Raw genomic sequence first — 24,086 nt, 5'->3', positions numbered from 1 at the left:
CATTGCCATAAGTCTATACTACAGGCCACCCAACCAAGCAGAGGAAGTAGATGAACTTTTTGCTAGTCAGCTAACTAAGGTCTGTAGGAAGCACACCACAATAGTAATGGGGGATTTTAGCTACCTTGACATCAACTGGGAAACAAACTCCGCACCAAGTGGAAGATCCAACAGGTTCCTAACAAACATAGCAGACAACTTTGTTTCCCAAAAAATAGAGAAGGGAACAAGGGGATCGGCCATATTGGACTTAATTCTCACTAACAGAGAGGAAATGATAGAAGGTGTTGAAGCCACAGGAACCTTGGGGGCAAGTGACCCTGCAATATTGGAATTCAACATTATGCAAACACAAGTAGTAGAACAAAGTCAAATTAGAGTCTTGGGCTTTAAGAGAGCTAATTTCAATAAACTTAGAGAGAGCTTGGGAAGAATTCCATGAATGAGAATTCTCAGTGGGAAATTTTGAAAAATGAGATTATAAAAGCCCAGTCTAGCACAATACCAATGAAGAAGAAAAATAACAGTTCCCAAAAGAAACCAGCATGGCTGCATAAAGAACTCTCTGACAAATTGAAAGACAAAAAAGTTAAGTATAAAAAGTGGAAAGAGGGGGACATAACTAAGGCAGAATATCAGCAAATAGCCCGAGCAACGTGTAATCCTCAATGGAACTGCATCTACATGGAGGGAAGTATGCAGTGGAGTAAAACAAGGCTCTATTTTAGGTCCAGTACTCTTCAACATCTTCATCAATGATTTGGATGGGGGAATAAATGGGGAACTCATCAAATTTGCAGATGACACCAAGCTGGCAGGAATAGGGCACTATCTAATAAAATGAAATTCAGTGGTGAAAAGTGTAAGGTTCTACATTTAGGCAAGAAAAACGAAATGCACAAGTACAGTACAGGTGGTACCTTGCTCAATAGTAGTAACTGTGAGAGGGATCTTGGAGTCCTAGTGGACAACCATTTAAATATGAGCCAGCAGTGTGCAGGAGCTGCCAAAAAAGCCAACACAGTTCTAGGCTACATAAACAGAGGGATAGAATCAAGATCATGTGAAGTGTTAATACCACTTTATAATGCCACACTTGGAATACTACATCCAGTTTTGATCGCCATGATGTAGAAAAGATGTGGAGACTCTAGAAAGAGTGCAGAGAAGAGCAACAAAGATGATTAGGGGACTGGAGACTAAAACATGAAGAACGGTTGCAGGACTAGGGGAGACATGATAGCAATGTTCCAATATCTCAGGGGTTTCATTCATGGGTAGAAGTAGGATTTCCTATAAGAATTTCCAAAATAAGGGTAAACTTACAATTAGAAAGAAATTCTGAATGCACTAGTATCCTATAATTTTGGGTAATGTAATCTTTGGCAGTTTTTGTTTTTGTTTGAAAAAGAAAGCAAAAAGCTGTAGACCTATTCATGAAGAGTAAAGAATACAAACTTATATAATATGAAGGTTATTTTTAAAAAATTAGTGCTTAATATCATTGTTTCTTGAAGAACATTCCTTGACCTTACCTGTATAACCTTGCTGTCCAGTATAGATTTTCACTGTTCCCAAAATAAAACAAAATTCAAAAAATAGTTATATAGATGTTGCATTTTGAAGGAGAATCTTACCACTGCTTAGTAAAAATTACCCAGAACATTTATTTTTATGAGGCTTTTGTCTATATGGACCTTTAAGTACTAGTAAATGCTTCTTTATTCACATATTCTTTCTTTGCCCAGGTATGTAGCTTTTGATTTTCATAAAGAGTGCAGTCATATGAGATGGGACAGACTCCAAATTTTACTGGATCAACTTGCTGCACCACAAGATGAATATGGGTAATATATGCAACTGAAATACAGTAGGCAAACATATCATTGTGAATAGCTGAAGCTGCCTAATAACAGCAGATGTCTGATGTTCCTGTTTCTGCCCCCCTCCCCAAACCTCACTCTTTCAGTAATGTTTAAATAAGATGATCTAAGCATATACCTATATAGGTTGAAATAGAAAACCATGGCTTATTATTGACAAAAGTGCATATCCATTTGAATTTGCATAGGATTGTAATTCAAAAGATCCCATTATCTTTCTCACTCTATCTAAGAGTGTAAATATTTGTCTGCACTTTGTTTGTATAATGTATTGTTTCTTTCAATTAAATGTATAGATAAATCTGGATATATTTAAATTTGCAAAAAGTTGTTAGGAAGTTAGCTAATTTCATTTTAATTTCAGAAAATATAAATAGTCTTCCATTAGAAAAATGTTTATTTCTAATTGCTTATAGGTTTGTAAATAGGCAGTCCTCGACTTATGATCAAATTGAGCACAAAATTTCTGTTGCTAAGAGAGACATTTGTTAAATGAGTTTTGCCCCATTTTACAACTTTAGTTGACACAGTTAATAAGTGAATCACTGCAGTTGTGTAGTAGCACAATTGTTAAGTGAATCTTGCGGCCCCATTGACTTTACTTGTTAGAAGATGATCACAAAAATCTGAGACACTGTAACAGTCATAAATATGAGTCAGTTGCCAAGCATCTGAATTTTGATCACATGATAATGGGAATGCAGCAATCATTGTGTGGATAATGGTCATAAGTCATTAAATAAACTGTTGTAAGTCAAAGATTTCCCACTTGCAAACCTATAAGCAATTGGAAATAACCATTAAGTCATTTTACTAATCTGATATAGTATATCTTTAACCAAGGAAGCTCTTGATAAAGACAGTTGTATATTTAAACTTTGTTATGCTTCAGTGAGTTGTCTGTAGTTACAAATATAGTTAGATCTAATTCATTCTATCGCTGTTAATAAGATACCTTGGAGGTTTCTTTGGCAGAGAAAAGGTGAAGATTAGTTGAAATCAACTGATATTTTTTATTAAGGCAGTGACAATAATTAATATTTCTTTGTTTTGGTTCTGGGGATACATTAGCCAAAATAAGTGTTATTTTGTGAATTCTTGCACAAAATAATAAGCACTTTATTTTTTTATTCAGCTATTTTCTAGTTGATGCAGAAGGGAAGGTAGATACACAACAGGAAGGAATATTCCGCAGCAACTGTATGGATTGCCTGGACAGGACAAATGTGGTTCAGAGCCTTTTAGCACGCTGTTCTCTACAATCACAGCTGCAGGTTAAGATTGCCTTCTGTATAAGGACTTCTTCCTCATAGTTTAAGAATTAAAGAACATAAAAACTCTAATAGCCATTCGGTAAATAAAATGTATTTTTCCTGAAAGTGATATATTAGAACATGTAAATATGCCTCTGTTTATGGGTGTTTTCTGAAACATTAATTAGTTCTAATTTCCATGCTTTTAAACTCTTAGCAGAATTTTAGTTAATAATGGTTTCTTTTGTTCTTGTAGAGATTAGGTGTTTTGCATGCTACCCAGAAACTTGAAGAACAAGCAGAATTTGAGAAAATTTATAAAAATGGTGGGTTTCTATTTTGATAAGTAAAACCTTATCCTGTATTCTACTTACTTGCAAATCTCTTTTTTACAAAACACTATTCTCTGTTCATAGCATGGGCTGATAACGCAAATGCTTGTGCCAAACAATATGCTGGAACGGGTGCCTTAAAGACAGACTATACCAGGCAAGTTTGAGCCAGCCTTTCTTTACCACAAATATATTGATACAATTTCAGAAAGAGTATTTAGAGATTGTTCATTTACTGATTTATTAAACTCAATTATCATATTATAATAGTGTAATAGTTAACAGCTACATCAATGGAAAAACTTGAATTAGAATGGGAATACTTTGTCTAACCAGCCTAATAGGTGTCTTAAAGCAGCTTATGGCAACTTAGTAGTTACTAATAAAAACATACAAAAGATCCAGAAAAAAAAGAATCCTAGTAAAATTGGTCTTATTGTCAGTCAATCTAAAGATATGTCTTACATTGGGTTGAGATTTGAATGTTTGAAAACTTTTTTCAAGATTCTTCTACTCTTAATTATTCTTGTTTAAACCATCAATGGAAATATATTATCATCTTAAGAAGATAATTGTTTATATAGCAGCTACTAAATAATTAAATTCATAAGTAAACTAAATCACTGTAGGAATACCAACATAATAAACATTTTTGGATACATTTTGCATAAACAAGGACAAACTATTATGAAATAAGCACCAGCAATCTAGGCTTTGATATAAATTTGCAGGAAGAGGAAGACAGTTTTCTCAAAAGGGTCTAGGAGAATTTGGCCATGCTAGCTTGGCGTAACTAGCTCGCCCCCACCAAGCTGTTGGCGTCACTCTGCTCAACTGCTCACTCACCTACTCACCCAACTCTCCCTCTGGTGGAAAGTCCCTGGCCACTGCCCTGCACTCTGCCCACCCTCTTGGTTGCCTGGCTGATTGGCTTTTCTTCCAGCTGCCCATAGTGAGTTCTCCCTATGGCAAATGGACTGTGTTGTGCTGTCCTGCAATGACTTGGTAAGTTGGCAGAGGCAACTTAGCACTGGCGAGCTGGCCACGCTTAACTGTCCCATTATATTCTCAAAGGGCCTATTAAAATTTGCAAGGGCTTTGTCTGGAATGTTTTGGTTTCTCTTTCGATTGAGAGCAAAGAGAAAAATTATCTAACTTCAAAAACAGATATAATTATAATAGCCTAAATAAGACTCAACCTTCCCTTTTAATCAAGAAAGTAATTCTTACTGGAAGAGCAATATAAATAAAATTAATGCAAGTAATTCTTAACTTGCAACCACAATTGAGCCCAAAATTTCAATTGCTAATCAAGATAGTTGTTAAGTGTGTTTTGCTCCATTTTACGATCTTTTGCCACAATTTTTTAATGAATCATTGCAGTTGTTAAACTATTAACACAGTTGTTAAATGAATTTGGCTTTCCTATTAACTTTGCTTTTCAAAAAGGTTGCAAAAGGTGATCACATGACCTGCAATAATCATAAATACATGCCAGTTGCCAAGGGTTGAAATTATGATCACGTGACTATGGGAATGCTGCAATGGTTGTAAGTGTGAAAAATGGTCATAAGTCACTTTTTTCAGTGCTATTCAAAAGGTTACTAAATGAATGGTTGCAAGTCAAGGACTATCTGTAACGCACGCATCTCATCTGTATATTTACAAAAAAAAGTGAATGCAAGGAATTTCAATACTGTTCAGTTTCTAATATGCTTGTTACTAAATTTCTGACTTTTTGAGAGATCTTCCGTATTAATGTTGAAATCTTATTTTCAAAAATTCAGAACTGGAAAAAGAACACAATGGGGTCTATTAATGGATGGTTGGAACTCACTAATTCGTTACTATAAAAACAACTTTTCTGATGGATTTAGACAGGTAAGGTTTCCCACTCGCTGCATTTATTTAGCTTTAACTGTTGCCTTGTGTTTAATTTAAAAGAATGTCATCACTGTGCTCAGGAATAGGTAATATTTATATTTCATATTTCTAAATCACCTACTGTAAATCCTTCAAAGAACTGCTGCTGCTTTGTTAACTTGTTAAAAATTGGGCTGTGTTTGAAGACCATGAAGTAGTTTGGAGTGTTGGGAGTAAATGATTAAGATGACATGGCATTTAATTTATATTCTGGATTGTTTTTCAGGATGCTATAGATCTCTTTCTTGGAAATTATTCAGTGGATGAAGTGGATTCTCTCAGTCCTTTTCATATACAGAAAGACTGGAAGTTTTTGGCTGTAAGAACTTCATAAATGTTTTGCTATTTGTTTCTTTTTTTAAAAGCATTGTTGAATTTCTTTAGACTAATGAAGTTTTGGGATGACAATGTCTTTCAGCACTTCCAAATGTTGTTTGATAAAATGTAGGACATATTTTAGGATATAAATATTCATTGTTAAGGAGAATCCCAAGGATTTGTTAGATGAGTCTCATTCTTTTTCCTAAGTGGTGAGAATTATGTAGAAATTCAAACAGTTTTGGAGATGAAGTTTAAGTCTTGCAGTAGCCTGGTTCAGGCTGCCATATCTTGGCTTCCTGTCTGCTAACATGTCACCTGCTTTAGAGATATTTCTAAATATCTCTAAATTTCTATCTAACCCCCAACTATTGCCAGTGACTTTCAAACAACACAATATTTGAAAGAAAGTTTAAAACTGTGGAATCACATCTTGGTGTATTTGGAAGATTTTAGCTGTAATTTTAATGGGTTATACTAGACAGAATGAAATAAAATGACTTGATTATCATAGCTTAGTACTTTGTACTTAAATGTGTTGTATAGTTTGTTAAAGGTAGAGGATAGCAATTGGAATTGCAGAAATGATTATAAATGTTAAAAAGGGATTAATGCACTGAATGCAGCTTCCTCTCAGCTTTTTTTCCATGTATGCAATTTATGAGATTAGAAAAAGAAATGTAAATAATTAGATTTTCTTGTTTAGTAATTCGAGAGAAAATTCATAGGACAAAAAGCTGCACTTATGGATTGCGGGCAACAGTAATTCAGCAGCCTTTTAGCTTGTGTTTTTAATAAGCTTCATAGAAAAAGCAGAAATAAAATAGGAGTATACCGAGGCTAGCAAATTTTTTGTAGTCAAGGCCTCTTTTTAAAAAAAATTCTAAAGAAACTGGGAAGTTATTGTGGACAAGCATTCATGCCTATTTTTTGAGAGAGAAAGAGAATAAATCTTAAAAAATATGTTTTACTATTCTACTTTTTTAAAAAAATGGTGCTGGTAAATTTTATGCAACCTTCAGCTTGCCAGTCCCTGTGTTATAAGATAGAAATGAGCAGAAGACACAAGAATGGAGTTATAGGGCAAGTTTCTTGTTTGATGACCAACTCCACTTTTCCTTTTGATTTGTTTAAACATGTAATTTAGCATCATTGACAATATTTTATATATTTTATATGTTATATATGAGAAATATGCAGTGAACGAGATTTTTAGCAGCACACAACATCATTTTTGTGTTTGGGATGCATAATAGGTTTTCATGATGACATAAGCCAAAGACATACAGGTAGTCTTCGACTTAACAACAGTTTGTTTAGTGACCGTTCGAAGTTACATCGGCACTGAAAAAAGTGACTTATGACCATTTTTCACACTTATGACTGTGGCAGCATCTCCATGGTCATGTGATCAAAATTTGGATGCTTGGCAACTAGTTCATATTTATGATGGTTGCAGTTTCCTGGGGTCATGTGATCATCTTCTGACAAGTAAAGCCAATGGGGAAGCCCGATTCACTTAACAACTATGTTACTAATTTAAAAACTGCATAGATTCACTTTACAAATGTGGCAAGAAAAGCCATAAAACCGGGCCAAACTCACTTACCAAATTTCTCACTTAGTAACAAATTCTGGGCTCAATTGTGGTCATAAGTTGAGGACTACTTGTATTCTAAAATATATATGTTCTTCTGGACATTAAGGGATGATATATACATTGTGACTTTTAAAACTTTTGGGGAACTGAAGCTATAAAACCATACGTTTGGATTCTGTATGTACATCATATACAACTGGATTTTCAAATTGTTATGCATTGTGCATTACCTCCTAACTATGTATATTTCTTTCTTTCTCCAGTTACCTATTATTATGGTAGTTGCTTTCTCAATGTGCATTATCTGTTTGCTTATGGCAGGTAAGTAATCATTCAGCCTTTCTATACACCATACTGCAAGTTATTTTTGACAAGACTTATCACTTGGTGACCAGTTACAAGATTTCCCTGGGATATTTACTGTGTTTCTCTGAAATTAAGACTGGATCTTACTTTTTTGGACCAAAAGATCCATTAGGTCTTATTTTCAGGGGCGTCTTATTTGCGACTGCCCACCCACTCACTCCCACCATCTGCTTTCCCACAGTTGCAATGGCTTACAGGGCTTCCCGTGGCAGATACACTTTTCACTCAGCTGGAGAAACGATGGAGAACTCGAAACTTTGTTTGCAAATGGGATGCTTTGAAATGGAGCTAAGCACATTGAGATCTCCTCCCTCCCTCCACATGGCTCTGCCGCGCACTTATCCCCCAGAGGGATATGAAGCTTCATCTGCTTGCAAATGAGATACTTTGAAATGGAGCGATTAGCTACATTCAAACCACCCCATTTGCAAGCAAACAAAAATTCATCTCTCTCTGGGCCAAAAGTATGTGGTGAAGCCAGGCAGAGGCACGGGGGTGGGGGTGGGGAAGGAGATGATCCCAACACACCACCCACTCCATCATCTCTCAGCTTGCCCGTGGCCACGCAGGGCAGATGCCCGCGGGGGCCTCAGGATTGCCCACCTTCCCCCTCCCCTGTGCCTTTCCCTGCTGCTAGTGCTCCCATGCAAGCCTGTAAGCCTCCCATGAGTCAGGCAGCTGCGCAGCACATCCGGATCACCTGTCTCCTCTCCCCCGCCTCTGCCTCTACGCTCAGACTTATCTGCACTGTTCCAAGGGGCCAGCGGGCTGCGGCTGCTGCTGGACACCATCGGCCTCCACATGCTCACCACTTCTTGTGCTGGCCATGCCCATCCCCTGGGGTAATTTTTGTGGTAAGGCTTATATTAGACCCATCTCAAAAAATCAGGCTCGGCTTATCTTCGGGATGGGTCTTATCTTTGGAGAAACACAGTACAACCTGGATTCAAACTTCAGTTTAGACAAAGTCCCTGTCCTTGTGGCAATTGACCAAATGTTAGGCACTTGAGTGCATTTACAGCCATTTGCAGCATCCCGTAATCACATGACTGTGTTTTATGATGGTGTTGCCAAAAACCAGCATTTATTTCCAATTTTCAGCAAAACTGCACCTAAAGTGAACCAAATTTGTTTAAAGTCTGCTATAAAAAAGGTCGTAAAATTGGGTTCATCATGTTACTGACCCGTTTACAAGTGTTTTATGACTTATGACTGATATTCATGCTCCATTACATTCGTAAATTGAGAACCACCTGTAGTCCCTAACATTTTTTGGCAAGATTTCAGAAATGGCTTGTTAGAAGTGGCTTGTTCATATCTTCTGAGGGCTGAAAGAGAATGTGACTGCCCTGAAGTCACTCAACTGCCTTTGTACTTAAGGCTGGACTAGAATTCACCCTCTTCTAGTCCTTCTCGGATAAGAGTTTATTAATGATTAATCAGATGTGTCTGAATTATCAAGACAATGCTGGTGACTATTCCTGATATACCTCATATATGGTCTTTTCAAAATTACAAATGTAGAAAACAGCTTTTTTACAAGTTTGTATATTAGAATATCCTCTCAACATGATTGTCCTTATCGTATGGAAAAGAGTTGTTTTTATAAGGGATGGCTGTTGTCACGATACTAGTTTTGTGGCTTGTAATTGAAAAGAATTTATTATATTTTGCAGGGGACACATGGACAGAGACACTGGCGTACGTGATGTTCTGGGGAAGTGCAAGTTTTGGAACTCTTGCTATCATCCTTTACAATGGCAAAGATTTTGTAGATGCACCTAGGCTGGTCCAAAAGGAAAAAATGGACTGAATTTGTGTGTGTGGAAAGCGGCTTGGTAGAGATGGCTCCTCAGTTCATACATGGAGTCTCTACTGACCTGCTTTCCACACCAATTTTTTTTGGGAGGGGGGCAGAATTAGGTTTCATTTTTAAAAGGTGAGAAGGTGATTCCATTTGGTTACTTGATGGAAGGGACTAACCTTTTTGTTCTACAGTTACAATGATTTTCAGAGTATTGCATTTGCTAGACGACTTGCACACACAAGATGGAAGTGAAAGTCAGTAACGCTATGCCCTAACACTGAATTCCTAAAGAATCTGACTATATTATTCCAGCAGTATATTATTATAAATCTTAGATAGCTCCATTGCTAAGGAGGATTATGATCTGGTGTATCAAGAGATCTCTGTTGTTAGGTTAAAGTACGTATCATTTACCTTCTCCAATACATGGAAAAGCTTTGCTTATTAACTGTAATAAATAATTGCTGCTTTAGTGATTTTGGATTGGGTATCCATATAAATTGGTAATATTGCAAATACATTTTTATTAATCCAAGAGCATCTGTTTTCTTAGATTTCTATAAATACAATAGATTTTTTTATTTAAAAAAAAGTTCCTCCAGCTAGCAATGGATGAGAATAATGCAATATTCTGTTAAAACATTGTTGAGAGAATGAGATGTACAACTGATTTTCCTGGGATATGTCTTGTGCTGCTTTAATTACTGTCCTTAGCTTTAGATAAATTTCCACATGATTCAAATTGTTTGTTTTTTAAAAAATGTACATGAAATCAAAGAATGTAAAAATGGTTATTTAAACACTCTCATGCTAAAGGTCCAAAGTATTCATTTCTTTCTGAAGAATCTCAAATGTCAGATGGAGTTTTGAAATCCAGTTACTATATCTGCTGCCTTGGATTTAGTAAGAATGATCTGTGGAAAATTGAATGAATATTTAAAAAAAATATCTTGGGAAATATTCCATGTTTGCACTTGGGATCAGCATCAACTTTTTGTGCATGCCATAGCTATTTCTCTACAACTGTAACTATCAAAATGATTAAGCTATAATATAAGTCTTATGCTAATTATTAATAAATATGTCTCAACTCTAGTGCTTCCAAGCTTTCTATTGAAACTACATCTATATCAAGGACCAATTTAAAACCATTTTGTCATCCACTTTCTAATTTATTTGTGTTCAAAACCAGACATGAATCAGCTTCAAGTGCAGTGCATTATTTTTTAGTAAATTCAGCTATATCTTCAAGATTGAAATTATGTTATTTAAATACTAGGAGTTTGCGTAACAAACTTCAGCAGATAAAGATTGCCTCTCCTAAATTAAAACTAAATGGATTGCTGCAATGTTTTCATAGTTTGAAAATTGAACCTCTTACTATATGGACTTTGGAAACAAAAACTGCTATCTTTGAATGATTATGGGGTGGGTTTTTTAAAAAAAAATCCTTTCAGTTATTTGTAATAAACTCATGCCGTTCCCGTTTCCTTTTTAAATAATCCAGTTGAAAGAAGGTAATGGAGGCTTGAGTCTTCTCAAATATGAAAACCCAAGAAAGCTGTGCATTAAATGGATGGTCTCAATGTCATTTTTTTTCTTTTAAAAGACTCTTCCTTGATCCTTCTGTGAATTTCTTAAAAATAACTGCAGCAGAGAAAAAGATCTGGGTAGTTCTAGTCGCTAGAGGGAAACTCAAATTCTTTAAATTTGGGAATTGGGAGAATGTCTGTATTCCAATGCTTTATAAAAGAGATTGCAAACAATATACTTAAACAATAATAAAACTTCATTTTTTTGAAAATAGTATCTTTTGTGTCTAATTCGTAAATAGACCATGGGTAACTGGTATCCAAGTATGTATGATGAAAAGTAATAGGCAATCCTTTACATTATATTCATACAAGCAAATGAACTTTTCTTTTACTATAGACTGCTATAAATGAAGGCTGATATAAAATAAATTCAGTCTCTTGAAAAGAAAAATGTAAAATACATTAAAATAATTGATATAAACATTTAAGTAAAAATACATGGAATATCCTGACTTGTTTATCAGATCACAAGCTATGGAAGATTGTACAGGGTTAATATTTTATGGAAGACAGTACATGAAAACTCATGTTTACCTGAAAGCTAAAATAAAAGTTGTCCAGGCCTAGAAAATGAGAAATCTACAGTTCTAATCTAATGGTGTTTTATACACTTCTAAACAGTTATGCACTTCTATACTGCAAAAGGTTCAAATGCAAAAGATTCTTGCATTTCAGTATATAAAACAGTCATGTGTTTTGGAGGTTTTATCCCCACCTCAAAAAACAACAACTATGTAATGTTTTAAATATTCCAGCAATTTCTAGTGCTGCAATTGGCTCATGCTTTAAAATAATATTTCTACCCTAATCAATACAGAAGCAAGGGATAATTGTGATTGTCTTAGAGTTGAGGGATTGTGCAAAAAGTAGCAAGGTTTGCAATATCATCTTCGAACCAGGATTGCAATGATTATGAGTGAAATATCACTGGTAAGTCTGGCTGCCTTATCTCAGGTAGTTCTGTTCAAGTCTGCTTTAATTCTAATTTTGAAGCACTGTAGACACTGATGCAAGCTTGGAGTGAAAATAAGACAATGCATTAACAGGAGGGAGAACAATATTTTGTAAAACACTTCTCAATGAATAGGCTTCTTCTCTCTGTTTGCATATGTAGAATTTGGGGGTTAGAAGATATTTAGAGGGCTGTTGCTTTGTTTACTTGTTTTTCCACTATATAAATGAACCAGTCCCAAAATGTTGCAATTGTTTATATTGAATGACTTGTGTATGCTGAATTATAAAAAATTGAAATGATAGCAACCAAATTAGGTTGTTTGCAGAAACCTTCAGTAAAGAATTCTGATTACAAGCAGGTGACTTACACTTGTACAAATTGAAAAGTAGTGTCACCAACTAATACGCCTCCTTAGCAATGAACCATCTATCTTGTCAAGATAATGATCCTAAAGTATACCTGAGATACTTAATTTCTATATAGAAAAGTACAAACTTCTTAACAAGTATTCTTGTTAAAATGTTGCTTGGATCCTCTGCTCCATGAAGTGCATATGAAACTCTTTTTATGTCACCTCCATCATCTTGTATATGGCAGTAACACATGGTTTGCCCACCTCAGTATGCTAGAATTTGATATATTGCAATGTTCAACTTCATGTATGAAGACTAAGACCATTTCTAAAGTTAGACATACAAACCAGAAATGATGTGAAGTTAGTTTATTGGCACACAATAAATTTGAGTAATATATGGATAATCAAATGATAAACATCTGGGACAAAAAAATTAAATTAACATATATCTTCTTAGGTTTAGCCTAAGAATTAGGAACAAGAAGTATTCAAGATGTAATATTAGACATATTAAACATATCTGTGATTTAAGGCCTTAAGAGTGTTTAAGGAATACATACCAGTTTTCCTTCCCTTAGTACAAATAATTCTTGCTCTTTCAGTGTTTCTCTAAAAATAATTCTCTCAAAAGTTAATATAATCTCAAATTGTTTCAAGTGCTCTAATAAAGTTATAAAAGTTATAAAAACCTCAATCGTCTCCATATGTGCTCTAGGGTTATTTTGATCACCTAGTATTTCACACATAATGTCTCATTTTTGACATTATGTAGAAAGGCTAAACGAAAGGGAAAATGCTAGATCAACTGTTTTCAAAATATCTGCAATTTTAGAAATCAGGATCAAATTATAAAGGTGGAGGCAGAAGGCAACCTGCACTAAAAATGTAACTTTCTGACACTAAGCTCAGTAAGAGAACCCATTAATGTATTGTTAAAACTCTGGGCCAACTGGTGAAACATTTATTTCCACAAATTACAATAGGAACTATAACTATCATATATACTGTACAGATCTGAAGACCTACAGTTTGGAAAGCTGTATCATATCAGCTTCTAATGTTTTTTCCCCCTCAAATGACCTAAATATTCCTTTCCCACTTTTTCAGTCTAAGGACAAAGAAACTACAAAGTAACCTGGATAATACCATATGTATTCTGTCAGTCTCCTATGCATATAAAAGATCTTCACTCCCACATGGATAGAACTGCTCTCCAAATTATTGATCCCTTTGACAGGATTCTGGAAACATTAGCACTATTAGCTGACTAATAGTGATGCCAATAGGAAGTGACAGGGCTAGTGCCTTTTTCTATATGCTTAAGATGGCAAGAATGACAAAGCAAATGTTCATCTAATGGGTAGCAACGATGACCATCTTCATCATTGAGTTCCATTCCACAGTCCTATTGAAAAGAGAAGAAAACAAGTGGTGATTAATACATTCATATTGCTTCATGTTGCTCCATGAAAATAACTGTCAATCCATTCATATTAAAAGCAAATCATTAAAATATGCTACTTCCCTAAAAGTACCGGTATTTGCCTGCAGTAGAACTTGATACTTAACAAGTCATTTCCTAATATAAAGCATGCAGTTCCTATTGAGGAGCAACACTTTTCTTATCAAGCTAGTTGGGTTCATTATATAGGAGTATCTGAACACCAGGCACTTCTATTCTGGAGAATTTCATTAAAAGCCTTTGTGATAGCTAATTCAATATACCCAGAATGGTTTGAGTTCGGAAATATCACATACCAGTAATGGCGAACCAGACCTATACCAGTGATGGCGAACCTTCTGTGGCATGCATGCCAAAAGTGGGGGGAGCGCGGGGGGGGGTGTTAAGCAGGTGTGCCACACCCATAATGCTGTGCGCACGACTCCAGCAAGCAAGCGAGCACAACCAGTGCTCCCCCCCCCCATTTTTGGTGTGCTTTTTTCACCCTCCCCAAGTTCCAGAAGCTTTATAGGAGGCTGGGAAGGGTGAAAACAGCCTCCCCCGCCCCCCTGGAGGCCCTCCGGAGGCTTCAGGAACTTCCCTGAAGCCTCCAGAGCGTGAAAAACTGGCCCTCTGGGCAAACCCGAAGATCGGGGATGGACTTCTGGTTTGTCTTTAGAGCTGTTTTTCATCCTCCAGAGCCTTTAGGGGCCTTCTGGAGGCTTCCCTGAAGTCTTCGGAGGGCAAAAAATGACCCTATGAGCAAACCGGAAGTCGGTTTGTCCATAGGGTCATTTTCTGCCCTCCGAAGACTTCAGAGAAGCCTCTGGAGGGTGAAAAATGGCCTCAAAAGAAGGCCAAAGTCAGCTGGCCAGCTGACAGGGCAACGCCTTGCGTGCCCGAGAAATGGCTCCGCATGCCACCTGTGGCACGCATGCCATAGGTTCGACATCACGGACCTATACTATTAGGCTTTAAAATTTGAGGGACGGGGAGAGGAGAGGAAAAGAAACAATTAGTAATGAAGCATTTCATCAGCAGAACTAAGATGACTTAAATTGATTTTCTAGCCTTAAACTTTCAACCAGAAGATAACACTTACAGGTAGTCTTTGACTTAGAAGTGGTTACTTTGTGACCATTCAAAATTACAACAGTTCCCAAAAAAGTGTTTATGACCAATTACCAAAGGTCTGACAGCCACCACCTCATAGTCAAACACTCCCCCTCCTCCATTTTGGACACTTGGTAATCAGCCTTCATTTACTGCTAAATGCAATGACCACCATTTGACCATTTTTTTGCTGGAAACTAATGTTTACTTCTAGTTTTCAAACCCCCCCCTACCCGTGAACAATGGATTGGCTTATTAGGGATAGCATACCTCCCTCTCTCCCTGTCTCTCATCCATATATCGCATATATACCCCTAACTTTGCATTTCTAGGCTGTCCATCTCCCTCAAGGATTTATAATTTAATGTAAACATAAAATGTTAGCCTTTTGGTTGAAATTGGACTCCAGAGTCTAATGCAGTAGAAGAAACAAGGAAGCCCCATTTCCAATCTATGCACTGAAACCATTATATGCACTAAACAAGGCTTGTTGATGAGCAAAAATGACACTCTTTGAGTGCTCAAATTCAAAATCTACTTTCCCATGCTGGACTTCCAGCACTTGCAGTATAAGAGTTTTCAACTATTGATATGTACAATTCTTACAAATCATTACCTTTGTTTAATTTAGTGTTTGTTCAAGAACATTGAACCTACCTCACAGCGGTAACACTCTATGTGGTAATCCTTGTCCATTGACACCACACGGATAGTTTCATCAGATCCCTGTAAAAATTTATTTATTTAAAGGAGACATACTGAAAGAGGCTTACATCACATTATTCTAATTCTTATGAAACATTCTTTTGGCAAAAGTGAAATATGCACCAGTATACTTATGTGCTATATACATCATGGCTAATTCTTCATTACATTGTTTAAACAAGAGATAACATTTAATAGGAACAGCATTTAAGCATTCTGGGTTACCTACCTACGTTCTCTTTCATTTATATCAAATGATAAATATTAATTAGCTGCTGAGTGAGCTTTTAGGAATTAACTCAAGTTAATTAAAAAAAAATGTATACCAAGGGTGTCAAACTCAAGGGCTGGAGGCTGGATCCAGCCCGCAGGGTGCTTAGATCACAAATCTGCCCTGGAAACAGCAAAGGACTAGCCCTTGATGCCTCTGCCAGCGAAAGAGATTTCTTTGGAGTTTTTTACAGGGGCTTTTAAATCAAATTTTAAGGTGGGGGCGGGGGGGTTTGATTCGGATGGCTCAGACAGGCTTGGGGGGGAGTCTGCCAGGGCACAGGCCAGAGCTAACTAATGGGCGTGGGTCGGGAGTGCTGGGAAGGGTTGGGATTCCGGGGGAGACAGTAAGCCATTCCATTGGGGAGTTTACCATCTCTACTGTTTGTGGGAGAGGTAGATATGGTGGGGGCTGAGGGCCAAATTGTGTTCGCGGGACGTGGGTTCGCTGTTTAAGAGCAATCGCGCGTTCTGACCCTCATCGCCCTTCTCGCACCCCCGGGTGCTCGGGATTACAGGACCCTGGTCTCCGGCTGGTGTCGCTTAACGCCAGGTCCATGGTGCATAAGGCTCCCCTCATTTACGACCTCATACAAGAGGGTAGAGTGGACCTGGCATGTATTACGGAGACCTGGTTGGGCCATGAGGGGGGTGTTCCCCTTAGTGAACTATGCCCATCAGGCTTCCGGGCGTTTCACCAGCCCAGAGCCCAGAGCAGGGGCAGGGGGGTGGCGGTGGTTATTAGGGAAAGTCTCAGACCTCAGGAGGTCACTGTGCCTCAGGCGGGTGTGAGTCCCTTTTTGTGAAATGTGGCCTTGGAGTTCAGGTGGGCCTTTTTGTTATGTACCTGTCTCCCTGCTACATTTCATCGTCCCTGCGGAGCTGCTGGATGTATTGGCTGGATTGACGGTTGATTTCCCCAGGCTTATGATCCTGGGGGATTTCAATCTGCCTTCCATTGGCAAGACATCCGAGTCAGCTCAGGAGTTCATGGCTTCCATGACGGCTATGGACGTAACTCAATTAATTCAAGACCCCACCCATAATAGGGGACACATGCTCGACCTGATTTTTTACTCTGGGCAGTGGATGAATGATCTAGATTTAGGGGATATTTCTGTTCAACCCTTGTCATGGTCTGATCATTTCCTCATCAGGCTTGACTTCCATACTGCTACTCCTCGCTGCAGGGAGGCGGAACTAACTAGATGGTTCTGCCCCAGGCGCCTGATGGACCCTGAAAGGTGCTTGGGACTTTTCCTGAATCCCTTGCTCACAACTCGACCGAAGCCCTAGTGGAAGCCTGGGATAGGGCGGCCACTGGGGCCTTAGATCGTGTTGTGCCTTTGCGGCCTCTGACCCGGTGTCGATCCCGGGTGGCTCCCTGGTTTACTGAGGAGCTCCGGGAGATAAAATGCTGGAAAAGAAGTCTAGAGAGTGGTTGGAGGGCCAGCCGGTCCAAATCTGATCGAACACTAGTAAGAATTCATATTAAATCCTACTTAGTGGCGATGAAAGCGGCAAAACGGCAACATTTTTCCGCTCTTATCACATCTGCAGATAACCGTCTAGCCGCCCTGTTTAGGATGACCCGTTCCTTACTTAACCAAGGAACTGGGAAAGACCCCTTGTGGGGTAGGGCTGAAGAATTTGTTCAGTATCTACAGGATAAAATCGCTCAGATCCGGACAGGCTTGGACTCTGACTGGGTAGATTCGGGCGAGTCGATGGGGATGAATCTTGTGGAGACAATCTGGGATGAGTTTGACCCTGTGACCCCCGAGGGCATGGACAGGATTATGGGGAGACTCAGTGCTGCCACTTGTGTGCTGGACCTGTGTCCCTCTTGGTTAGTTTCGGCTTTCTGGGAGGTGACACGAGGCTGGCTCCAGGCAATTACCAACGCTTCATTGAGAGAGGGATTCTTTCCTACTGCCTTGAAGGAGGCAGTGTTGAGACCCCTCCTCAAGAAGCCGTCCCTGTACCCAGCTTCTTTAGCCAACTATCATCCGGTCTCCAACCTTCGTTTTGTAGCAAAGGTTGTCGAGAGTGTGGTAGCACGTCAGGTTCCCCAGTACCTGGATGAAGCTGTCTACCTGGATCCATTTCAGTCGGGTTTCAGGCCCGGGTACAGCACGGAGACGGCATTGGTCACGTTGGTCGATGATCTCTGGCGGGCCCGGGACATTGGCTGCTCCTCTGTCCTGGTCCTATTAGACCCTCAGCGGCTTTCGATACCATCGACCATGGTATCCTAATGAGACGACTCGGGGGGTTGGGAGTGGGGGGCACCGTTTTACAGTGGTTCTCCTCCTACCCGTCTGATCGGTCGCAGTTCGTGTTGACTGGAGGGCAGGGATCAACCCCGAGGCGCATCACTTGTGGGGTGCCCCAGGGGTCGGTTCTCTCACCCCTCCTGTTCAACATATATATGAAACCGTTGGGCGAGATCATCCGTGGTTTTGGGGTACGATATCATCAATATGCTGATGATACCCAACTTTTCATCTCTACCCCAAACCACCCAAACGATGCCCTTGATGTGATGTCTCGATGTCTGGAGGCTGTGCAGATCTGGATGGGGAGGCTCAAGCTCAATCCCTCCAAGATTGAGTGGCTGTGGTTTCTGTCATCCCGATTTGTGCATCTTGTTCCATCTTTGATGATAGGGGGAGAAATTTTAGCCCTCTCAGAGAGGGCCCGCAATCTGGGAGTCCTCCTGGACACACAGCTTAGTTTCGAAGATCACCTGACGGCCGTGACCAGGGGGGCCTTTTACCAGGTTCGCATGATACATCAGTTGCATCCCTTCCTGGATCGGGATGCTCTATGCACAGTCACTCATGCCCTCGTCTTTTCTCACCTGGACTACTGCAACGCTCTCTACATGGGGCTGCCCTTGAAGAACACCCAGAGGCTTCAGTTGGTCCAGAATGCGGCCGCGCGGGTTATCATGGGGGTACCTTGGTACTCCCACGTTACACCCCTTTTAGGCGGCCTGCACTGGTTGCCGGTTGTTTTCCGGTTGCGATTCAAGGCACTAATTATGACCTATAAAGCTCTCCATGGCTTAGGCCCAGGGTACCTGCGAGACCACCAACTGCCACCAGTAGCCTCCCACCATCCAGTGCGATCCCAGAGAGTTGGCCTCCTCAGGGTGCCGTCAGCCAAACAGTGTCGGCTAGCAACCCCCAAGGGGAGAGCCTTCTCTGTGGGAGCGCCTTCCCTCTGGAATGAGCTGCCCCCAGAGCTTCGCATAATCCCTGACCTCTGGTCCTTCCGAAGCGCCCTAAAGAGTTGGCTTTTCCAGCAAGCCGGTCTGGCCTGTTAATTTTATCTAATTTTTTAAATGTTAGTGTTATATTAATACAATAATACAATAGTAGAGTTGGAAGGGACCTTGGAGGTCTTCTAGTCCAACCCCCTGCCTAGGCAGGAAACCCTATACCGTTTCAGACAAATAGCTATCCAACATCTTCTTAAAGACTTCCAGTGTTGGGGCATTCACAACTTCTGGAGGCAAGCTGTTCCACTGATTAATTGTTCTCACTGTCAGGAAATTCCTCCTCAGTTCTAAATTGCTTCTCTCCTTGATTAGTTTCCACCCATTGCTTCTTGTTGTACCCTCAGGTGCTTTGGAGAATAGTTTGACTCCCTCTTCTTTGTGGCAACCTCTGAGATATTGGAATAATGCTATCATGTCTCCCCTAGTCCTTCTTTCTCTTAAGCTAAACATACCCAGTTCCTGCAACCGTTCTTCATATGTTTTAGTCTCCAGTCCCCTAATCATCTTTGTTGCTTTTCTCTGCACTCTTTCTAGAGTCTCCACATCTTTTTTACATCGTGGCGACCAGAACTGAATGCAGTATTCCAAGTGTGGCCTTACCAAGGCATTATAAAGTGGTATTAACACTTCACGTGATCTTGATTCTATCCCTCTGTTGATGCAGCCTAGAACTGTGTTGGCTTTTTTGGCAGCTGCTGCACACTGCTGGCTCATATTTAAATGGTTGTCCACTAGGACTCCAAGATCCCTTTCACAGTTACTACTACTGAGTATGGTATCACCTATACTGTACCTGTGCATTCCGTTTTTGTTGCCTAAATGTAGAACCTTACTCTTTTCACCATTGAATTTCATTTTATTAGATAGTGCCCAATGTTCAAGTTTGTCAAGATCCTTCTGTATCTTAAGCCTATCTTCTGGAGTGTTGGCTATTCCTGCCAGCTTGGTATCATCTGCAAATTTGATGAGTTCCCCATTTATTCCCTCATCCAAATCATTGATGAAGATGTTGAAGAGTACTGGGCCTAAAACAGAGCCTTGGGGTACTCCACTGCATACTTCCCTCCATGTAGATGCAGTTCCATTGAGAACTACACGTTGAGTGCGGTTGGTCAGCCAGTTACCAATCCATCTGGTGGTGATGCTGTCTAACCCACATTCTTCTACTTTATCTAGTAGTAGGTTATGGTCTACCTTATCAAAAGCCTTACTGAAGTCCAAGTAAACTATATCAACGGCATTCCTCTGGTCCACTAATTTTGTCACATTATCAAAGAATGCAATAAGATTAGTCTGGCATGATCTGTTTTTGACAAATCCATGTTGGCTTTTGGCTATTACTTTGTTTGCTTCTAGGTGTTCGCAAATTCGTTGCTTGATTATTTTTTCCAGAATCTTTCCTGGTATTGAGGTTAGGCTGATAGGTCTGTAGTTTCCTGGATCTAATTTTTTCCCTTTTTTGAAGATGGGAACCACATCAGCTCTTTTCCAGTCCTCTGGTAGTTCCCCGGTGTTCCAGGATCTCTGAAAGATATAATTCAGTGGTTCTGAGATCTCGTCTGCTAGTTCCTTCAGAACTCTGGGGTGTAATCCATCCGGTCCTGGTGATTTGAACTCATCTAGGGTAGACAGGTGCTCACTTACCATTTTCTTCCCTATTTCAATTTGTGTTCCTAATTTTGTGGTGCTGCTTTTGATAGGTTGGACTGTTTTATCCCTTTGTGTAAAGACAGATGCAAAACATGAGTTAAATAGTTCTGCTTTCTCCCTGTTGCTTGTCACCTTCTTGCCACTTTTAATTGGGCTTGTTTTTTGGATTGTTTCTAATTTCCTTTTAACTTTTGTAATATGTGTTTTTTAATGCTGTACGCCGCCCTGAGTCCTTTGGGAGAAGGGCGGCATATAAATCCAATAAAACAAGAAACAAACAAACAAGAAAACGGAGCTCATGAGGGCCACATGTGGCCCTCCGGAGCTCCGTTTTCACTGGCAGAGGGGTTGTAGGATGCTATTGCAGCTGAAAACAGCTCGGGAGCCTGTTTTCGCTGGCAGAGAGCTTGGGCCACCACAAGCACCCCTGACACAAGTGGTCCCATGCTGGCCATGTCCATCCCACCCCCAAGGTCAAACGCAACCCCATATGGCCCTCAATGAAATTGAGTTTGACACCCCTGCTGTATACTATTAAAAACCTTTTATGAGTCTTATTCAGAAAACCAAAGGGCACCAATTGTCATTTATCCTACTTTACAAAATCTCACAAGGTACTCATTTTGCCTTAAAAAAATAACTGCAATTGTAACTTTTGGTATATTAATCTCATGTGAAGCTTTATGCAAATACAGAGGAGTCTTTTACTGTACCTCAACAATTAAAATACGTCTTAATATTATCAAACAGTTTAGCATGGTACTCTGAAATCAAGTCAAAAGAAAAAAGAACTAAACAGGAAAGAAGTTCTTGCCATTTTCCAGAAGATAAATTATGTGTAGGATCTCATGAAGAGGGATTTTTTTTAAAAAATCTCAAATTCAAATCTTCAAAAAGAAAAATTAAAACAATCTTCCTATATTTATCATCCTGTAAATCACATAAAATCTTTTTCCAGTTTCTTAAAAGATAAAAGCAGCTAGATACAGCCTCTTATGAGAACGTATGAAGTTGAACATTATCACAATTTTGACAACCATATTATAAACAACCATAATGAATACAAGCTGAAGGTGATTTACCAATTCTTAGTTATGGTCAATTTTTTAAGTCCACCAATTTACAATAGCTTTTCATTTATCAAAATCTTAGAATACAGTAAGAGACATTTTCCCAACTTGGGGGTGGTGGGAGAAATCATCATAGGAAATTTTATTATACAAAAGGTATAGATTTATTTAAAAGCACTGAAAAAAAGTATAATACAAAGAAATATTATTACTTACTTCTGTTGGCAAAACAGGAAGGCCACAAGCTGCACATTTTGGTGCCAAAACTCTTCGTAAAAATAAAAACAATTTTTAAAAGATGAAAGATAATCTAAGATTCAATCAGTTTTTAAATAGCTTCCATTGGGTTTTTTTTTCATGTATTTTGATGACATTTAAAATTCTATACTAATTCTCAAGTTTTCTTCTAAAATTGCAATCTGATCAATTCCTCCATGTCAAACTACAAATGAGTATCACATTTCTACATATTCCTCTATGCAAAATAAAAGCATTTAAAAGAAAAACAGCATTATAAAATGAAACTATGATCCATTTTACTTTTTTAAAAGCTTGAGAGGAGCATTAAAAAAGGTAGCAGGAAATAATGGTTGTAATTCTCATTACCTGTTCTGGCTACGGTTAAAGGATGTTGAAGCTCGACATTGTCTACTGGGCCACAGTTTTATTACTCCAATCTTAACAATGGAAATGGAATAGGGCAAAATTCTTCATTTTTCTATTATTTAATTGTACATTCCCTTCAGTGTCTCTCTGAAAACTCAGAGCACTAACATAACTAGAAGCAGGCACTCAACTCAGAGCATTAATATAACTAGAAGCAGGCCCCTGCACAACCTCAAGATTCCAAGCCCTGGGACAGAATCTAATTTTTAGGATCTTACAAAATGCCAGCAGAGTTGGGGTCAACCTGATCTCCAGAGGTAAAATGATTCATAGCTATAGCAAAAAAAAAAAAAAAAAAGTCTTCCAAGCCAAAGTTCTTTGAATTTACCAGAGTATCTGCTACACCACAGCTATAAATTAGAAATAAGTTATATTTTACTGTTCAATCCATGGCCCTCCCTTATATTAGTATAAAGTATTATTTGTATTCCTGCTGATTCCTTTACTTCAAATAATTTCTCCATGTATGAAGCAATAAATAGTTATATTTGTATTTTACACTCTTTTATTTCTGACGTTTCCTCATGTTCTAATGTCTTTCTTGCGCCATGTTTTAAAATGCAAGAATTTCAGGGCAGAAATCCAATATAAGTGAAAGATATGTAATAAATAATAAAAATGCTTGATAATTCTGTTGGCTATTTTTAACTAAAACTGCTTCTAATACTGAATTTCAAGTAGTTGTAGCAAAAGAAAATAATTATAATGTAATAACATATCATTTAAATGTGGTAAAAATAAGTGAAATATTTAGGGGAGCTTGTTCACTTTTCTAGTGAACTTGTAATGAAAAAAGTACGGACTTATTTCTAGAGAAAGAATATGATGAAAATGAACATCCTTGGTATTTTGACACACTTTATATACACTCATTGTCATCAAACACCAATAATATTCTGAATCTTTATTACAGGGGTGTCAAATTCACATAGTCACGGCGGTATCACATGACTTATCAGGCCCTTCACTAAACCAGGCATGGCTGTGGCCAGCGCCTGATGCATCTGGCCCACGGGCTGCAAGTTTGACAGCTCTGCTTTATTACTTACCTGGACACAAATTATATAGATTGCAACTTTTCAAATTTAATGTTTTTCTTACTTGTGGTAATCTCGGACACAGTAGATTTTGTTCTCACTATCTATTGTAAATGGCACTCCATCAAGACATTCATTACAAATCATACAACGGAAGCAGCCTGGATGGTAAGACTTCCCCAATGCTTGCAAAATCTACAATAAGAGATTCAAAATTCACTTCTTTTTTTAAAAAGCATGTAGAGTTTTAAAATGCATTTCTAAAATGTAAAACATTGAATGAATGTTAATCTGAATTGTATTAATGTTAGAAGTATGTAATAACAGATTGCATCATAAAATTGAGCAAAATTGTCTAGTATTTGGTAATCAACTGGGATTTATATTGGTGAAAACTCGCTGTTTAATTGGAGTTTTATCATATGGTAATATTCTCAGTATACCATACTACAGCAAACAGT

General features: G+C 38.5%; 2 protein-coding genes across 3 annotated transcripts in view; one reads left to right on the top strand and one right to left on the bottom strand.

Moving 5' to 3' along the window:
- The window catches only part of SACM1L (SAC1 like phosphatidylinositide phosphatase), a 61,039-nt gene extending 49,748 nt beyond the window's left edge, over positions 1-11,291 (top strand). The window contains exons 13-20 of the mRNA XM_081970097.1: positions 1,749-1,847; positions 3,019-3,157; positions 3,393-3,462; positions 3,553-3,625; positions 5,256-5,349; positions 5,618-5,710; positions 7,573-7,630; positions 9,352-11,291. Of these exons, the coding sequence (XP_081826223.1) occupies positions 1,749-1,847; positions 3,019-3,157; positions 3,393-3,462; positions 3,553-3,625; positions 5,256-5,349; positions 5,618-5,710; positions 7,573-7,630; positions 9,352-9,488 (763 nt within the window). The 3' untranslated portion in view covers positions 9,489-11,291. The remainder of the gene's footprint in view (positions 1-1,748; positions 1,848-3,018; positions 3,158-3,392; positions 3,463-3,552; positions 3,626-5,255; positions 5,350-5,617; positions 5,711-7,572; positions 7,631-9,351) is intronic.
- A 1,647-nt stretch (positions 11,292-12,938) lies between these two features.
- LIMD1 (LIM domain containing 1) overlaps positions 12,939-24,086 on the bottom strand; it is a 43,908-nt gene continuing 32,760 nt past the window's right edge. For both annotated transcript variants that reach the window (XM_081970095.1, XM_081970096.1), the window contains exons 6-9: positions 23,690-23,820; positions 22,139-22,190; positions 15,599-15,667; positions 12,939-13,792 (exon numbers count right to left, since the gene is read on the bottom strand). In XM_081970095.1, coding sequence (XP_081826221.1) covers positions 13,655-13,792; positions 15,599-15,667; positions 22,139-22,190; positions 23,690-23,820 — 390 coding nt within the window. In that variant the 3' untranslated portion in view covers positions 12,939-13,654. The remainder of the gene's footprint in view (positions 13,793-15,598; positions 15,668-22,138; positions 22,191-23,689; positions 23,821-24,086) is intronic.

Source organism: Natrix helvetica (genome assembly GCF_964273705.1).
Source record: "Natrix helvetica genome assembly, chromosome: Z".
NCBI classification, from domain to species: domain Eukaryota; kingdom Metazoa; phylum Chordata; class Lepidosauria; order Squamata; family Natricidae; genus Natrix; species Natrix helvetica.
This window is presented reverse-complemented; position numbering and strand designations above follow the sequence as displayed.